This window comes from Prosopis cineraria, unplaced genomic scaffold (assembly GCF_029017545.1).
Source record: "Prosopis cineraria cultivar Desert tree isolate PC_DT_omini unplaced genomic scaffold, ASM2901754v1 PC4, whole genome shotgun sequence".
In the NCBI taxonomy this organism is placed as follows: Eukaryota; Viridiplantae; Streptophyta; class Magnoliopsida; order Fabales; family Fabaceae; genus Prosopis; species Prosopis cineraria.
Genome location: NW_026555335.1, coordinates 6,801,221 through 6,819,428, shown reverse-complemented (window position 1 = coordinate 6,819,428; position 18,208 = coordinate 6,801,221). Strand labels below are relative to the sequence as shown.

General features: G+C 31.0%; 1 protein-coding gene across 1 annotated transcript; it reads right to left on the bottom strand.

The window, feature by feature from the left end:
- Positions 1 to 5,492: 5,492 nt before the first annotated feature.
- Positions 5,493 to 10,087, bottom strand: LOC129307806 (probable receptor-like protein kinase At5g18500). The gene is made up of 8 exons (XM_054948712.1): positions 9,648 to 10,087; positions 8,422 to 9,062; positions 8,162 to 8,266; positions 7,722 to 7,844; positions 7,470 to 7,640; positions 6,718 to 6,847; positions 6,351 to 6,563; positions 5,493 to 5,898 (listed from the first exon to the last, which is right to left on the bottom strand). The coding sequence occupies exons 2-8, from the start codon at positions 9,042 to 9,044 to the stop codon at positions 5,791 to 5,793; spliced, it is 1,473 nt and encodes a 490-aa protein (XP_054804687.1). The 5' UTR covers positions 9,045 to 9,062; positions 9,648 to 10,087; the 3' UTR covers positions 5,493 to 5,790.
- Positions 10,088 to 18,208: the final 8,121 nt, after the last annotated feature.

Below are 18,208 nucleotides of genomic sequence, written 5' to 3'. Positions count from 1 at the left end.
GTCAGGAGTAGTAGATCTATCGTGTTACCTGTTGAGATTATGTAATGAATTATAAGTTGTCACAGGAATGCATCAGCGTATTTTTTATGCACTTGTATGAGTATGTGTGAGTATCTTAGCCTTAAGAAGTGAAAATATGTGAAATATGATAGGGAAGACTAAAATACTAATACAAATATAAGATTGTGTGTTTTATGACTTTATGATATGTGAAATTTGGCCCATAAGTGTATACGTGTGTAATTATAAAAATAGCCCTATTTGAAGTAGAAAGGGGTATTTAAATGGCCAAATATAAATACGATTGTGTTTTTGTTGTTATAACTGTTCAATTAGGTGAAAAATATCACATTGGATGTGGTCAAGATCTTAATGATGGGTAATGACACAAGGATTTGATTTAGGAGGCTCGGATGGGGGAAATGACTTAAAAAAGGTCATTTAGCATCCGAGCGTTGAATTTTTAAAAGAAACATCCAAATGAAGTGAAACTTATGTCATCAGTTAGATTATTAAGTAAACTTTATGTGAGCACTTGAATCATCGTAATTGAACATTGTATGTGAAAATGACATGTGTTAAAAGTTCATCTAATACAAACTATTATGACAACAAAATTTATCGAGCTGCATGGTGAACATGCTGAGAGGTATGGATTTATTTTTTGTACCACATGCCATGCATGTGGCACATATACCACTGCATATGGTCCCCTTTAGGTAAAAATAACTATTTTGCCCCTGTTTTATATAGTATGGTATTTATGCATTCCTAAACACTTTCGCTGTACATAAATACATATGTTTTGAAGGTTTAAGATATTTTTAAAAGGTTTTTTGGGATCCCAATTATTTTGAAAGAATTATTTTATATATTTTAATACTTATAAAATTATGGTAATTTAGGAGTTTAAGGACTCCTAATTACTCTTGTGTGCTAAGTGAGGTATGATTTGATAATATCAAGGTGGATATTACAAAAAACATCTACTTTGACTTTCTTAATGATATCCTCTACATAACCATGTCTAGGGATATCTCGATCATACCTAGAGGTTTACTTGTCATTCCAAAAATGGTCTCCCATGACTTCTCCATTTTAAAGATCATCTATATTTTTGAATTGGTAGGTATTACGTCTACGTGGGGATGCCTTATAGTGACTCATACTAGCATGCACAAAGAAGTGGTGTTTACTTATATAAGGTACTCTCTGTTTATCAAGTATGAGGATAAGTTGGTTAGATATCTTACTACCATTAAGGCTTGGTAGCAATTCCTTTCTAGGGTTTGGTTGTGAGTCCTCTTTATCTTTACCTATGTTGCGGTGGCCTAAAAGGTGAATTGTATTAAGGGTTTCTCCAGCCAAGGCTCTAAGGTGATCAATTTTAGCATTATTCCTAAGAGTTAACTCTCTAATCGAATGGTCTACATACTCTTAATAACCCTTTTAAGATTTTGAAAGTTATTAGGGATTTTTTTTTATTGTTTTCAGTTATGGTGAATTTTAAGGTTGTAAGTTATTGGTCAAACACGTCCTATTTATTAAGAATATCTCAAATAGTCATGCAAAGTCAATCAGTGTTATACTAATGTGTAGGTTTTAAGATGGGTTTAATGTCTCATTAGATAAAAGGTCTATAAATTGCCTCTACTAAAAGATGAAAATCCTATTTAACAAATTTAACCCTCTAGAAACTCAAAAACTCCTCAAGAATCACACTTACTAAATAGATGATAAATTGAATAAAGTCTTTATAGCGACCTCTGGGGCTTGGAAACCCCTTAGGAAAACTAATAAAAACTCCAACTAACCTAAGGTAAAATTTGGCCTAAGTTTAGGGCCCAACAATGTGTGAGGTGGTTGTGTCCTAAGTTTATAAATATGAATAATGCTAAATAATAAAGTGACAAATTAAAATAAATAATAACCAATATAAATTGAAATAGCTGAATAGTAAAGGAAATAAAACTTAAAATTTTATGAAAAGTGACTTTTTTGTACTCTCTCTTTTTTAACCCTTTTTTTATTTTTTTTAAATTTGTTTTACTTTCATTTCTTTTTTTTATTTTTTTTCTACTTTTTGCTCTTCTTTTGGGTTAAATCAAAGGAAGAATCAAATGAGTGAATGAAGGCAAGAAAAATATGAAAAATAATTAAATAAGAAAATAAATGGAACAAAATAAAATAATAGCAAAAAGAAGGAAATACGGTAGAATGGCTTAAAATGAAGGAAAATCAAAAAGAAGGAAATACAGTAGAATGGCTTAAAATGAAGGAAAATAAACATAATTAATAATAATAGAGCAAAAAACTAGGAAATGAAACAACTAGCAAAGGAATCGAAATAAATACTTCTGTAACATCCAAAAGACCTAGAGATTAAAGTTTAGGATATAAAAATCTTACTATGTAATTTAAGGAGCTTTAAATTATAAACTTATCTCCAAAATATTTTTGTATAATGATTTTTAGTATTAGGAAGGTATTTTAGAGTAGGTTTAGTAATAAAAGTGAAGTGAAAACTTAAACTCTGATATCAATTGATATAAAACGGGGAAGGAGAAGGGAGAAAGAATATGGAAAAGAGAGTAAGGGATCAGTAGAGAAAATATAAAAAGAAAAGAGAAACTTAAATGAGGATAAGATAATGATAATTCTGATTTAATCAAATATGCAAACAAATTAAATGAGTTGAGGTGTTATAAGCCTCAATCTAACCTTAGAAATAAATACCTAAAAATCCTAACATTAAATAAAAAGATAATAATAAATGAAAAAATAGTCCTAAATGCTAAAAGATAATAATAATTTAAATTAAAAAATATTTGTAATTAATATGAAAGTAAAATATTTAATCTTTAAATCTTCAATATTCTTCTAATATCTTCTTTTTATTTTTCTTTCCATCACTTTTGCCAGACATCACCATTATTGGTTATTTAAAATGTGTTTATAAAACTCTGGACGTCTATCTAACTCATACATAAAGGAGGGCATTTTCCCACATTCATACTGAAAAAAGGAAAAAGAAAAGAGTTAGCTAATTTAGGTCCTAAAAAAAATCAACTATTTAAATGAGAAAACTAGGCCCTTATTTTTTTTTTATAGTGCAGAAGACAACCAAAACCTGACCCTATGTCCCAGCTAATGCATTACTCTTGACATAGTCATGCTTCATAATCATATGAAGTTCTTGAGAAGCCTAAAAGACAGCATGAAAACCGGGAACAACTAATAATCCCCACTTAGCCAAGAGATTTGTAGCTTTATAAGTTATGAACAATATGCTTGGTTTCCATCCTCCAATTTCAACCCATAAGATGCTTGACTTTCATAATGACCTCGAAGTCCATGTGCTCAGGATTCTCACTAGGACCAATCAACTCCAAAGCTTCAATTGAGTTTGACTCTAGAATAATCTTACGACAACCCATATCTAAGGCCAATCTTAAACCATAAGCATACGACCACAATTTAGTAGAAAGATGATCGCCGTCTCCTATCGACGTATGAAGCTTGCTACAAAAGCTCTTGAGAATTACGAATGAGGCCACTGCAAGCCATTACTTTGGACACATATACGTATGCAATATCAATATTCACCTTGAATTGATCATCCAATGGGGGCTCCTAACCTATGCAAGTATTAACACTATAAATTGAAGAGCTCTTTTGTAACAGCCCTCCGCTCACCCCACCTTCCCGAGGTCTTTTGCGGCGCTAAACACTCTCCCCCCAGGCCCCACAACAGGACGACCCCATCCCTTTCGGTGAGCATCAGGAGACAAAGGCTTTCCCGCAGTAGTGTGCAGGATTATTCCCCTTGCGGAGAGCCTCCCCAGGTTCGATCCTCCAACCTCTCCTACATAACAAAGTTGAGGCTGAACTTGGTACCATTGAGTCAAGTGATGCTCACCGAAAGGGGTGGGGTCGTCCTGTTGTGGGGTCTGGGAGGAGAGTGTCCAGCGCCGCAAAAGACCTCGGAGAGGCGGGGTGAGCGGAGGGCTGTTACATCTTTTTTTTATCCAACTTCACCCGAGCCACCCTTATACTCTCAAAAAGCACTATAACACATCTTGGTATCGTGTCTTCAAAACTTATCTCGTTCCTATGATTCCAAAGCCACCAATAGATGATAGTAAATACCATCGCCCAATCCATATTCACATTATTAACCCTTGAGCAAATGTTCCATCAAACCCACTCATTCAAAAGTAAATGAAAAAACTTATATCGAGAGTTCGAGATCTTACACCATATTCTTTTTTTATCTTAATAGTCCAACTTGGCCCTTATTTTAGTTCTATGGATTGCATTGCATCCACAGGTAAAATGTTGATGATGTTGTTGCGATGCTAATTGCTAATGTTGCCTTACCCTTTATTTTTTTTTTTCAAAGGTTAAAAGCAAAAGAATGAATGAAAGTTTGACTTTTCTTTAATTTGACCAAAAGCTCGGTCCTTTTTATCACTCCAAAATCATTCAATGTTGTATTGAAAAGAAAGTTAATATCATTTGTTTACGTTTTTTTTTTATTATTTTGTATTCTTTGTTTTTGAAATATTTTTTAAAAAAATTTTGGCAGTATGAATTTTATTTATTTTATATAAAGTTGTACAATCTCTTTTAGGTAAAATGTTAAAGCCTCGTACTGTGATATAAAATGTAATCAGATATCAAGTGGTTTGCTTTTAAAAAAAAAAAAGTTGCAATCGAGATTTCAAAATAAATTAAAGCATTAAAATATATTTTTATCCTCGAACTATTTTTGAAAAAGTACCTAATGTCCTAAACTAGTTGTCGTAATAATTTTGCTCCTAAAATGATTAAAATGTAACATTTTTTCTTAACGTTAGATACCCCAACTTGATCATTAAAAATGCTGATTGTGACTTAAGTTTTATCAAAAATGTCACTTATCATAACAAACGAATCAAAATCAATGTACATTTTTGCTCCTAAATTATTAGTATTCAATATCATAAAATTTTGTGTTGTAACAATTTTACTTTTAAAGTAATTAAAACGTAGCAAAAACACATTTTGACATAACAAGTGATATTTTCTATAAAACTTAAATCTCAATTAATATTTTTAACGATTAATGTTAAGATATTTAATATCAAAAATAAATATATTATGTTTTAATTACTTTTGAAGGTGCTCCTTAAAAAATAATTAGAAGTAAAATTGTACTCTAGATAACCATAAATTAGACAATAATCATCACCCAAAAGCGTGTGCAAGCATGCGTACATGCATGATGCATCAATGTGCTGTGCAGGCGTGCAATGTGTACCAAAAGAGAGAGAGAGAGCGTGCTTCCCTTCATCAACGTACACGAAGCAAGCACATATTTTACCCCCAGGGGGATAAAAAAACAAAACACGTCTGTTTGTTCTCGTTTTTCGCTACACAAGCTCTGTGGTTAACTTGCAAAGCAAGACCGATTGATTCATGAATTATATCCTAATTATAAAGAAAGAAGATAATGAAAAGAAAATATAGCAATGAACTGTACACACCACCAGCGCAAGGGAGCTGTTGAATACCATATTCAAACACAATACCCAAGCCAACATTCTAACATCTAACAAAGCTATGCTGTCCCAACAAAGAGGTATCTATATCTATATATATGTATATGTATATAAACCACGCCACCATCCTTGCTCCACACCTCTTGGTTTGGATGTTTCCAGGACTCACAAGTTTAAAGAAAACTCAAGAAGAAAGCAAAAATTTTCCTGCGACCTGTATCTTCAGTTCCTTGATCTGGACAATGAACTATTTCCTCTGGCTCCTTCTCTCATTTGACCTATTCTCTGGGTTCTCACTCTTCTCTGTATCTGGAGTCTCCACCATTCCCGCCTGACTCTTTCGCCGTCTTCTATCCTGAAATGTCACCGATACTACTCGTCAGCAATGAATTTTCAAGTGGATAAAGTATCTTAGGAGGCAGGAAGTGGGACTGGAAGTTTAATAGGAAACAGACTAAAAAGAAAAGGTGATTTTGAGAATGTAACATTTGCATCCCTGATTTAAAAGAGAAATGAAAAGATACAGAAATTGTTGAGTAATAATTACTAAAGCACAATAGGCATAGCAAAAAAAGAAGGAGAAAGGAATCACTCTTTCATAGATGGAAATACCAGATAGGGAAGTCAAAAGGGTAATGCAAAAGATCCTAACATGGATCCCTTCAACCAGATGAGCTAATCCAAATTTACTTCAATTATAGTTTTATACCACAAATGTAATTTTTCTAATGTTATTGCAATAGACCAGATATGGTAGTCAAAAACGCCGACTGTCAGCACAAAAAATACAAGAATCAGGAGTCGAACCTCTCGAGGTATAGGATATTCTTCAGATTCAAGCATGCGGACAACTTGACTCATCCTTGGCCTTTTTCCAGCATCTGGATCGACGCACCTCAGTGAAGTCAAAAGAACTCGCTTAAGGGCACTTGTTGATGGGCGAGTCTCAAGTTTTGGATCCACCACCTCTTCTGAACGCCTGTTCCCTACCATCATCTTGAGCCAGTCAACCAAATTCACCTGCAAGAATCATTTAATAATGTTAAGGATAGTGTCATTAGTCGAAATGTGTAGAAAATAATTTAACTGAGAACAACTCTGATGTGAAGTCATGTCCCCTGCATGTGATTCATTTCACTCAAAGTTACAAGCACAGGAAATGCCAACGACATACCTCTTCTGCTGGTCGGCTGTAATCCACAGGGTCTCTTCCAGTAATGGCTTCAAGTAGCAGCACGCCAAAGCTATAAACATCGCTCTTCTCATTTAGTAAGCCGGAATTGGCATATTCTGGGGCCACATATCTGAAAATGCGATGCAAACATAAAGAGGAGAAGCAGAAGGACGCAGTTAGCAAACCAGAGACTACCATAAAGAAATATGTACTCCCTCCAGTCCTTATTACAGGACATTTTTAATTATTTCACGCATCTTAAGAAAACTATTTTTTTCTTTGGTATCATAAAAAAATAAGATGTACTTTTATTTTTACCCTTGGCTTTGAATAATAATACAATTACATTAAATATCCTCACGATAATTAAGAAGGGATAAAATTGAAAAAAGTAGCTTAATTATTACAAGGTGTCCTATATTTTGAACTAAAAATTACTTTTATAAGGTGTCTTATAAATGGGACTAGAGGAAGTAATTCTCAATAGTTGCATCTTGCATGGTCATATTTTAGATTTGGATTTGATCACAACTGCCATAAAGATGAAAATTACCATAAAATTTAAGTTATTTAAATGTTTGATTTGCACCATAGGGAGAAAAAGGGAACAAAAATAAGTTTAATTCACTGCGCGAAGCTTAACAATTGCAAGGAAAATATAGCATTGAAACCAAAAAAGGAAAGGGAAAAAAAAAACAAGTCTTAAACTAGCAGACGTTTAATTGCTTTGCATTATACAGAGAAAAGCTTACCCAAAAGTACCCATTACTCGAGTTGTGATATGACTTTTCCCAGAACCCAGCAACTTAGCTAGCCCAAAGTCAGATATTTTGGCATTGAACTCATCATCAATCAAAATGTTGCTTGACTTAATATCACGATGAACAACCTTTGGTTCAATTGCCTCATGCAAGTAAGCTAGTCTGCAACATGTAATTTCATATTAGATAAAGTTGACCAAGAAATGTAGCGAATTAGACTAGATACGGAACAAATGAACAAACCCTTTAGCCGTCCCAAGGAGAATTTTCATCCGAGCTTCCCAAGTAAGATACCCATGCTTCTGCATTGCTCCATGTAGCCATTGCTCTAAATTGCCATTGTTAACATACTCATAAACCAACAACCTGAAATGCATAGGGCATTCATCATGAATGACATGGACTGAAATAATACAAGCTGGTACGGGGAGATTAGAAAGTAAATGAAGCTTAAATACAGAACCACCAAAGCAAGCAACAAATTTTTCTAATAACACAAATTGAGGAATTAGCCTCATCATAAGCCTATAGGATTATGTTAATAAAAAAGAACTCAAAATGGAGATGATATCAGAGGTAAAAGCAGCCAAATACACATAAATGCAGGAATACAGAATTGCAGATAAAAAAAATGCCATGAGTTATGATCTATCCATCTTGTTTTCAATATATACACACTGTACCTGTGAGTGCCTTCAATGCAGTATCCAAGAAGTCGAACCAAGTTCTTATGTCGCACATGACCAATAGCCTCAACTTCCACCCTGAATTCCTTTTCAGCCTGTCCTCTGCAAGATTTACATAACGCCTATTAGACAAACTTACCAGATATGCAGACATCATCATAATGGAACCTGAAACTAGATATAACATAAACCCAGTTCAAACTTTAAAATGAATATGAAGAGTGCAACAACTAAACAAGCTCCTATCTATAACTTACACATTATTGAGGATCTTCTTGACAGCCACAGGATTCCCATTGACTAGTTGACCTCGATAAACAACTCCATAACCACCTTCCCCAATAACATGGTCCTTTGAAAACCGGTTTGTTGCAAGTTCTAGGTCCCTTAATGTGAACCAGTGACCCCAGCCTAGTTGAGAGAATTCGGGCAAACCAGACAAGGGGCTGTAAGAAGTAGTCTTAGAGATGCTGTCATCGCCTGATTGAGAGCCAACACCATCTTTCTCTAAATGATTAAATGAGCCTGATTGGCTACTATTGAGATTATCCCCATTATTCGTTTGGATTAAAGCCTTTGCAGACTCCTTGTCACTAAATATGTCATTCAAACTCATTAAAGAGCCATTCTGCAAATTATTATTTGCTGAAACTTGATCAACTCTAATCTCTTTGATCTCTTCTGAAACCGATGGGATATGGCTAAAGGGACGCATGCTGCTGTTGATTTTTCTGGATCTTTTTCGCAATGTAAGACATATTGATAAAACCGCCAGGATGATTACAATAAACAGCCCAACAGCCATTGCCATCAATTCCCACACTTCCAAACCAAAAACAGAAGTTTTCTTGGATAACCCTGAATTCAGACCAGATGCCATTTTGCCGATGCCAAATATCTGCAGAAGTCAATGTCAAATCAAAATATAAGAAGGCGCTTTAATGCGTGCAGCAAATCAAGGGGCAAAATATCGCATTTGTCTTAAGACAAGATTATGGTTTCTGCTGCACAATATTGTGCTGAATTCCTAACCCTCTAAAGCATTTATATGAACGAAAATTACAAACATCAATCCAAAATTCTAGCAAGAAGCTAAATTGTCAATTACTTTTCCCCAAACAAGAATTAAACAGTAATAGACGCTTGACCCTGTTTTTCAAATTCCAGACCAATCAAGCACGTATGAACCAGGGCGTGGAAGAAAAATTTCAGCAATTTGATTTCAATTGTTCCGAAAGACTTAAATCGCAAATGCCCAGAACCGCACTACTGCAAGAAAACTAGCTCTCGGCAACATTCGAAAACCAGAAATGCAAGACTGGACACTTCATTCACTTTGTAAATGAGGAAAAAAGAGTCGGAGAAAATCTGTTTGCTTAATTGGACTTTGTTTCATCTCCCTGGTATTTCCCATCGAATGGGAAGAGATGAACGAAACGATCATTACAGAGAGAACCTTTTCTGAAAAATTTCAAATCAATACCTGAAATGCACGACCCTTATCCTTCAAAAACTCTCTCAAGCAGCGCAGCTAACTAGATCTCTTAAGCCCCAAAAGTCCTCTAGGAAGTGAAGCCATTAGCGCATGCCCAGTTCCACCCCATTGTCTTATTCTTCCTTCCAATGCAATAAACGTTTCTGGGTTTCCTCAAAAACAACAATTGGGTCCTTGAATTGAACCGGAAATAGGAAGAAGGACCTTGTTTTGAAGCTGAAGGGAAGTGGAGAAGGGAAAACACGGGGCACCTGAAATTCTAGGATGAAGAATAAGCAATGGTGAGGCTTATAAGAGGAAGAAGCAATGGAATTATCAGGAGTAGGTGATGAGAAGCGACATGGTTCTTCTTCACATTACATACAGTAAAAGAGACGCATAAAAATGAAAACTTTTTTGGTGCGCCGTTTCTTCAAATTTGTTCTCTTTCATGTAGCCGAAATAAAATTTGTTCTGTTTCCGCGCCTCCTCACTGTTTACTTGTATTTTATTGTTTTCATTATACGTGGGACTCGGCCAGAGCGAGAGGATGCCAGGTAAGGAAGAAGCTGAGTCATCCCCTTGTTGACTTTTGAAAAATAATTAAGCAGTGAAAATGCATCATAACTTTTGGTGGTTTTTACATCTTATAATTTTATTTAGTTGTTCGGCACTTTTAGTTCGATCCGCCTAATGTTAGGAGTTTTAGAATTGTATAAAATAATCCTGAGTTATTGTCAATGGAGTTAACGTTAATGATGTAAACTTAATCCCTTGGTTGACGTGTGCTCAAGCCTGCATGTTCCCCCCACATTCGGTTTCATCCAAATACATAAGGAAACTTTTTTTGCCGTCTTATTTTTTTTTAATCATAGTCAATTTATTTTCACACCAACAAAAGGTTTAATAGAATTTAAGTGAAATTAATTCCATTAAAATCAAACAGAACAATTTATTTTTAAAATTATAAAAACTAACGTTATAGGCAGAACAAACTAAAGGAACTAAAAATAATGAAATAAAATTAAAGAAATTAAAACAAAATACAATCAAAATATAGGGATATATTGTTGTATTTTCCCCTCATAAGTAAGAAAAAGCCTCTCTCTCCGGATATGTTTATCTGAAATTGACATATTGAGCAAGTTAAACATCAATATTGCTCATTAATTAAGAAAAACTAAAGTGTGGTCACTAATCATTATTACCGTAGACAGGTGATGCGTGAGATCTGGAATCAATGCTAAAGTGAATGATAGTGTAAAAGGAAAAAAAAAAATTGAAAGATTAACTGAATAGAACCACAAAGCCATCGCTTTATGAAATATTTGACATATTTAAGCTGTGTTAACAAGGAGTTTACTTTTGTAATCATTAACAATGACTTAGGTTTTATTATTGTCAATGGCAAGTTGGCTAGTTATCTTTTTTTTGTTTGAGGGTTTGAGCAGAAGAGAGATGTCCGAAGCGTCCTAATTTCAATGAGGAAAAATAATAATTCAAGACTTTTTTTTGTCCATGTTGCATTTACATCAAATCTTGTTCTAAATGGACCAAATCCTATGTATGCGGTTGCAGTAATAAGGCTGGTAATATTTATTTCTTAAATTGAAATCGAAATTTTAAATTGGATAAAGTTAAATGAAAAAAAACGTAAATATCTTATGACAAATCTAATCGTCAAAAAATTTAATCTCTCACGAAATGAACATTAATCCCTATAAATCACCCCTATAAAGCAATGAGAGACTATACCCGTAAACTCATTTTTTTTAAGTCTATATTTGGTACTTTAATTTTATACAATGATTTATTTTATTTTTTAACTTTATAACACATGTTTTTTATCTTCTAGTTATAACGCTCTTAGTTTGATCAACCAAAAATATCAAAATTGAACTCTCAAATGAAAACATTCTTGGACATTGATATATTAAGTTTAATTTTTTAAAAAAATAATAATTAATACAAAAATCATCAATTTACATTAACAACATCATAATTAAAGAATTGAAAGATATTCTATAAAAATTAAATGACTAAATAAAATATTGTAAAAAGTTAGAGGATTATGTATATATATATTAACATAATTCAAAATATGATGTAAATTATAGGGGTAAATACAATATTATAGGCATAAAGCAGGATCGATCAAAAAGAAGAAGAAGAAGAGGGAAGGTTTCCATACCTGAACAGCTGTTTCTAGAACGCAAAACGGCAGCGGCCGGTTAGAGTAAAATACGCAAATTATTTGGAAGTCTCCACGTGATTGACGAGAGGAGGAACTAAGAAAAAGTCACGTGATATTAGACCTGGTGTAATTTTTAAAGAAAGAAAAGCCGATGGTATAAATTAAAAGCATAGAATTTTGAACAATACACTTATGGAAAACGAAATAATATGGTTTTTGGTTAACAAATATATACAAAAAAAGGAAAAAAAATAATTTATTGCTTCTCTATAAAAACATTTATATTTCTAGATTAATAAATATTAAAAATTGGATGCATTTTTAAAATATAAAAAATTAAGGAATCATGTTAAAAATTGTAAATAATACAACCATCTATCCACCTTAAGTTCAAGAAAAAACTATTAATGGAAAGCGTATATTACTTGTTCTGTCTGTTAAAAATACACAAAAACATAAAACAAAGTCAAATATGTTACTGACAAGCTTCGACAAGTGAATTTGTTATACACTAATAACGAAATTTTTAATCCTTTGCATTACACTCAATTGTCAATCTAGTTTCTACAAATTTCATTTTTATCAATTTAATTCCTTACATTTTTTTAAAATTATCACGTATTCATATTAGTCTTTTAAGTTCCAATACATAAATTTACTTTTAAATTAATTTAATGTATAAAGTATATTAATAAATTTGCATATATATAACTAAATAAGAGTAAATTAACTAGCTTTCAAAATAGTTTAGTTTTTATTAATATAATCCTTACGATACATTTATAGCTTTGTTTTGTAAAATTCTCAAGTAATTTTCACCTATATCACACTTTTTTTCATTACCAGATTACGATCAATATTCTTTTATTTACATTAATAAATTTCAACAATCCGACCTCCTCTTTAAGTAACAATGAGTAAATTAATAATTAAAATAAATTTTAAAAAAATCAAATTGATGGAAATTAAATTTGAGATAGCAAATCAATAATTGAGTTAAACTTGAAAGAATATAAATTTTGTTATCCCTATTAAATAAATAGGTTTGAGTTTAACTTGATATTAATTTAAGTCAGATTTCAATTATTAAAGTATAGTTTGATTTGATTGAGTGTACATAAGGCTTATCCTCCATAGTAGAGTTGATAATTTGAGTAAGCCAAGCTTATTTGGATTGAATTTAAAGTATCTCATCTTTTTAAAAAAGCTCATATAATCAAGCTTACCTCTAATATTTTTTGATCAAATTTAGGCTGACCCCTCAAATTTGGTCAAAATTACCAACTCTTTATACATATAAAATTAAAAATTTAAACAATCAGCTTATTTGGATCAAACTCAATTCAGGCCGGGCTTAAAGTATTTTACCTTCTTAAAAAGCTTATATAACTAATCACGACCCTAACTTTTTTTGGCCAGGTTCAAGTTTGGCCTGAACCACTGGCTTACTCCATAGTTGTATCAAACTATAAAAAGTAAGTGCAATTATTTACTAGCACAGAAGTTAACCCTCTATTTAGATGAGAAAAAAAAAGTTGAGAGAAAAAATGAAAGGGTAGAAGATAAAAAGAAGAGAAAACCATATAGAAAATGCTATCACCTCTCATGTTTGAATGGACAAGAGAAAATAAAGAATGAACAGATATTATAATAATTATAATGCCATTATATTAAAATATATCATGTTTCATAAAATCATCTTCATAAAAATAAATTGAAAACAAAAATTATATTAAAATTAGCATAATGAAATTAATTTGGAAACAAATAAGTTATGAAAAAAATATTTTTTTCAAATTATTATATTTTTAAATTAATTACTATAGCAAAAATATGTTAGTTTTACTTTTTAACAAGAAAAAACTGGACACTTTTTTAAAATTAAATATGATGACATAAAAATATATATTATACATTATTGTAGTACTTATATAAATAAAATCTCCCACACTCTAAAAATTAATAAAAAAACAATGTCACTAATACGTGAAGGAGCCATTGTCAACATAGGATATGGTTCTTGCCCCATGATTCCTTTCCAATCCTCTCTGCACACTCTATATTGCTGCCAAAGTTTAAGTTCTAATTTTAATCTTAATTTACTCGAACATTTTCAGTATTGCAGCTTTATTATCTTCTAATTTCAGTGTTACTATTGGTTTGGTCTAATGGAAAGATTTGTTAGAATATTAAATCGATGCTCTGACTTAAACTCCTTGAAGGAGAATGAAATCATGGCAGAAAGTAGGAAATCTCACAGAAGACACATAGACAAGAACACGCCGGAGAAGAAGAAGGAGAAGAAGCGGCCACTGAAGACGATGCTCTGCTTTGAGTTGAAGATGAGGGGTCATGCAAAAATGAAAATAGGTGGAAGTTTAATGCGTAGGGTAGAAAGTGAAATAAAATTTTACTCTCAAAATCTCTCTATATTTTGAGAGAAAAGTTGAAAAGAAAATGTGATAAGTTTCTCATCACATTTTTTTAACTGTTTTTTCCTCATCCAAATAGAAAAAAAAAATTCTCTTTTGTTTTATTCTTCTCATGCTTTTTTCTCCATCCAAACAGAACATAAATCTTAACATCACTTTGTTGGTCAAAGACATGAACTTCTCTTGTTAAAAATAATAACAAAATAAAGAATCAAGAAAAGTGACGCAAAGGTAATTATAATTAATCTCGAGTTATGAAAATATAAAATATGGGATTTGGGTATAGCAAATGATACAAATGTACTTATTTAATAATGCCTCACATAATAAAATAACAATTATTTGATTTAACTGAATGCTTGTTTGAAATTTTGTCAAATATTTGCAAAGAATCAAATCTTAAAATTTCAGGAAAGACAATGTACATATAAGGAATGTTGTGAATTGTGATCATGATTCATGACAGATGTTTTGAATTTTTTAAAAATATATATATATATATATATTAATAATTTTGGGAGCAAACAAGGGAAAAATGAATGAAAAAAACAATCGGAACAACAACAAATCATGGAAGATGCGGCGGCACATACATACGGTTAGATACATTCAACAAGGACATGGGAGGAATTATATAAATGAAAGAGGTTTAAGAGACGCGCAAGAGAGAGGAGGTTGAACATAAGCTCTCTGATGATGTGATTTGGTTAGGAGGAGCTGTTGCTTACGGATCTGGTGTTGTAAGTTGTTGAGACAGCTTTGTCTCTTGAGGTTATCACGTTCTTTTCATTTTATTTTCTTCTTCTCCTTTTTTCTGTTTTATAAAATTCAACATGTGCGTTCCCATGTCACTCCACCTTCATATTGTACCAAAATTAATAACTATTCATCCTCCTCCTTTTGATATATATATAAATAACTAGGTTTGAATTTAATGGAACCAGTTCATCTCTTCCCCCACGGTGTATGTAAATTAATGTTTGAATTTTTACTAAAAGAGACATTAATTTAATTTCAATCCTCCACAATGTGCTTACCCATCTAATGACCGAAATCTCAGCCACTTACTCGGGAGAATTGGATGAAATTTATGTAAGATTACATTGAAGTTCCACACAGTAAAATTAATTACTATAAAATTTATTAATAATTAAGTTAAACTGTATTGACAATTGTTGTGCTGTCAATACAATTTTGGATGTCAAAGATCTTACAATATTTAATTTTTTTATGTGAGATCTGATTGTAATTCTCTTTTTATTTAACCATTGTTTGAAATGAATGGCTAAGATTTTGTGTGTTGGAGGAGAGATGGATGCTTACATTTAATATTTGATCATGTCTTAAATAAAATTTTTTCTCATAAAAGGATATCTACACGCAAAACGCAAAAAAAAATAAGAAAAATTAATTATTTAATTTTATAAGTTTGACTTAATTATAATTAGACCCTGTTCTTGAATTTTGACTTTTATAACTTATTTTTTATAATTTTTACTTGACTTATTTTTTATAATTTTTACTTGACTATAATTAATTCCTAAATTTTGACCTAGTGTAACTCAGTTTTTATTATTTTAATCATTTAAAATATTAGCCCTTGTATTTTAGAAAATAAAATTATAAAAATTAAAGTTATTTTAAAATTTAGGGATTAATATTTTAACTTACTAAAACTTTTAATCCCTATAAAGATGTAAATAGTATAATTTTAATCTTTATAATTTTACTTTTCAAAGTACAAGAACTAATATTTTAAAGGAAAAATCACAATTAAGGACTATTAGACATAATTAATTGCTCTGTAAGATCAAATGACCTAAATATAATTAAAATTTATCATGAAAACTATCCTTTATATATGTATATATATCTATTTGTTGTGATGGGAGCATCTATTATTATTAAAATGAAAAAAAAAACTTATTTTTTTCTTGAATAGATACTTGTTCACCAAATTGAAATAATTTCTTTCTACTACTAAATTAATATTTTGGAGTTATTAGTAAAGAGATTAATTGTTGTTAAAATGAAAATGAAATTTATTTTTTTCTGAACGTGAAATTCTTCATCAAATTACAATATTTAGTCATCTTTAATGTTGAGTTAATTTTTTAAAATTATTAATAAAAAAATTAATTATTATTAAAATAAAAATAGGATTTGTTTTTTTTAATAGGAACTTATTATTAAAAGAGTGTATATATACACACATGTATGAGAGGTAATTTTGTCTTTTCATTATAAATTGTAATTAAATGTAGGTTTTTTGGTCTCACAGAATGATATCAAAATTATTTAATCTTGTAGAGCAATTAATTGTGTCTAATGGGATTGTAATTTTTTCTATTTTAAATTATTAAAATGATATAGATTAAGTGACAATTGAATTAAATCTACAACCATCAATTGATTAATTTTCTCAAAAATGTATTATATCCATTTCATCACTTTACAATTTCATGATTAATCAACTACAACAACATTTCTTTATCTGCATATTATAAACTTTTTTTCATTATAATTGCTATAAAATGTAGCCCTTTTTTTTTTAAGAAAAAATCACGGGATGATTTGGGTGTTAATTTTAAATGCTTAGTAAGGAAAGCACGCGTTCGTTAATCAAGACGTTGACCATATGATGCAATGCCCCCACCTTAACGCGGGCTTATATCATCATTGACTCTTTCTTTATTTATCTTGCCTCGTCGCGTTTTTTTTTTTTCAATTAAATCATTCCGTTCAATTGATTTAAATAATGGAGCTAGAAGCATCATGTTTCATATTTTTATTTTTATTTTCAAACCGTTGCTTGTTTTTCCGCCAATCATAGAATATATTGTGCACCAAATCTGTCGGTGGGTTCTATTTCTCTGTGTTCTAGACGTACATGTTGGAAACAAAATCAAACACTTCTAATTTTAAAACTGAATGCTTATTTTTTGCTGATATAAATGAACACCCGGGTGAATGTATGTATCCTACATATCTGAGCTTGTGCAGATTAAATGTCAGTTAGTTGGTCGTTCAATGATAGAATTTTTAAAATTGTTAATTGCTTAATCTTTGAATAATATCATTATCAGTATGAAACAACACTGTTTCTCATTTTGACTTTTGTTTTCCTGCCTATTTCTTTAGTTCTTCCCAGACAAACTTGTCTTGGAGACAAGCATAATGATAATAGTAGTAGTAATAAGAACTTTGCCGTGGGACCCATCTAATTTCTATGCAAATTTTCTAATTAATAATATAAATGGATTTTACAGAACTACAATCAAGTCCTAAATAAAGAGATTAATTATTTATTCAATTACTTACAAGTTAAATTTTTATATTTACATGTTAAACTTCAATATCTATAAGTGACGAGACTTGTAAGTAATTCATTTTTTTATTTATGACATATGTAATTCTCTGTTTTTTTTTTTTAATAAACAAAAATTTGGTTAAGTTGGGCTTAGGACTTATATGTAATTCCTCACGAATGATTTTCTGGTTACTTTTTTTAAAGCTAAAAAAAAAATCTCAGATTGACTGAGCATGAAATAACAATCTCATTAGCAACGTGGCTGGGCCTTTTAAGGTGAGCCCATTCTGTATAAGGCCCAAATTCCTAATTTATGTTGACTATCTAGTGTGAACTTAATTTGTTGGACTTCATAATTGTTACAACATGATCCTTTTCTATACAACCGATATTTTGGAAAAAGGGGAAAGTACGCATAGGTCTATTGAAGTAAAATTATTTATAAATAAATATCATAAAATTTAAAAATTATAAACTTAGATGTAATTTAAAATTCAGTTATAAAGATTAAAAATAATAATGTTTCTGTTGAAAATACATTACATCAATTCAGTAATTTATAACTATCATTTTAATTTTTTACAACCATAATTTTACATATTTAATAATTAAATTAATCATGTATTACAAGTTT

What these genes read in the sequence shown, in the direction of transcription:
- LOC129307806 (XM_054948712.1), bottom strand. Translation starts at nt 9,044, where the DNA reads ATGGCATCTGGTCTGAATTCAGGGTTATCCAAGAAAACTTCTGTTTTT. An exon ending in AAGAAGATCCTCAATAATGT is followed by an intron (nt 8,267 to 8,421) that starts GTAAGTTATAGA and finishes TAAATCTTGCAG; the next exon opens with AGGACAGGCTGAAAAGGAAT. An exon ending in TGCATTGAAGGCACTCACAG is followed by an intron (nt 7,845 to 8,161) that starts GTACAGTGTGTA and finishes TATGCATTTCAG; the next exon opens with GTTGTTGGTTTATGAGTATG.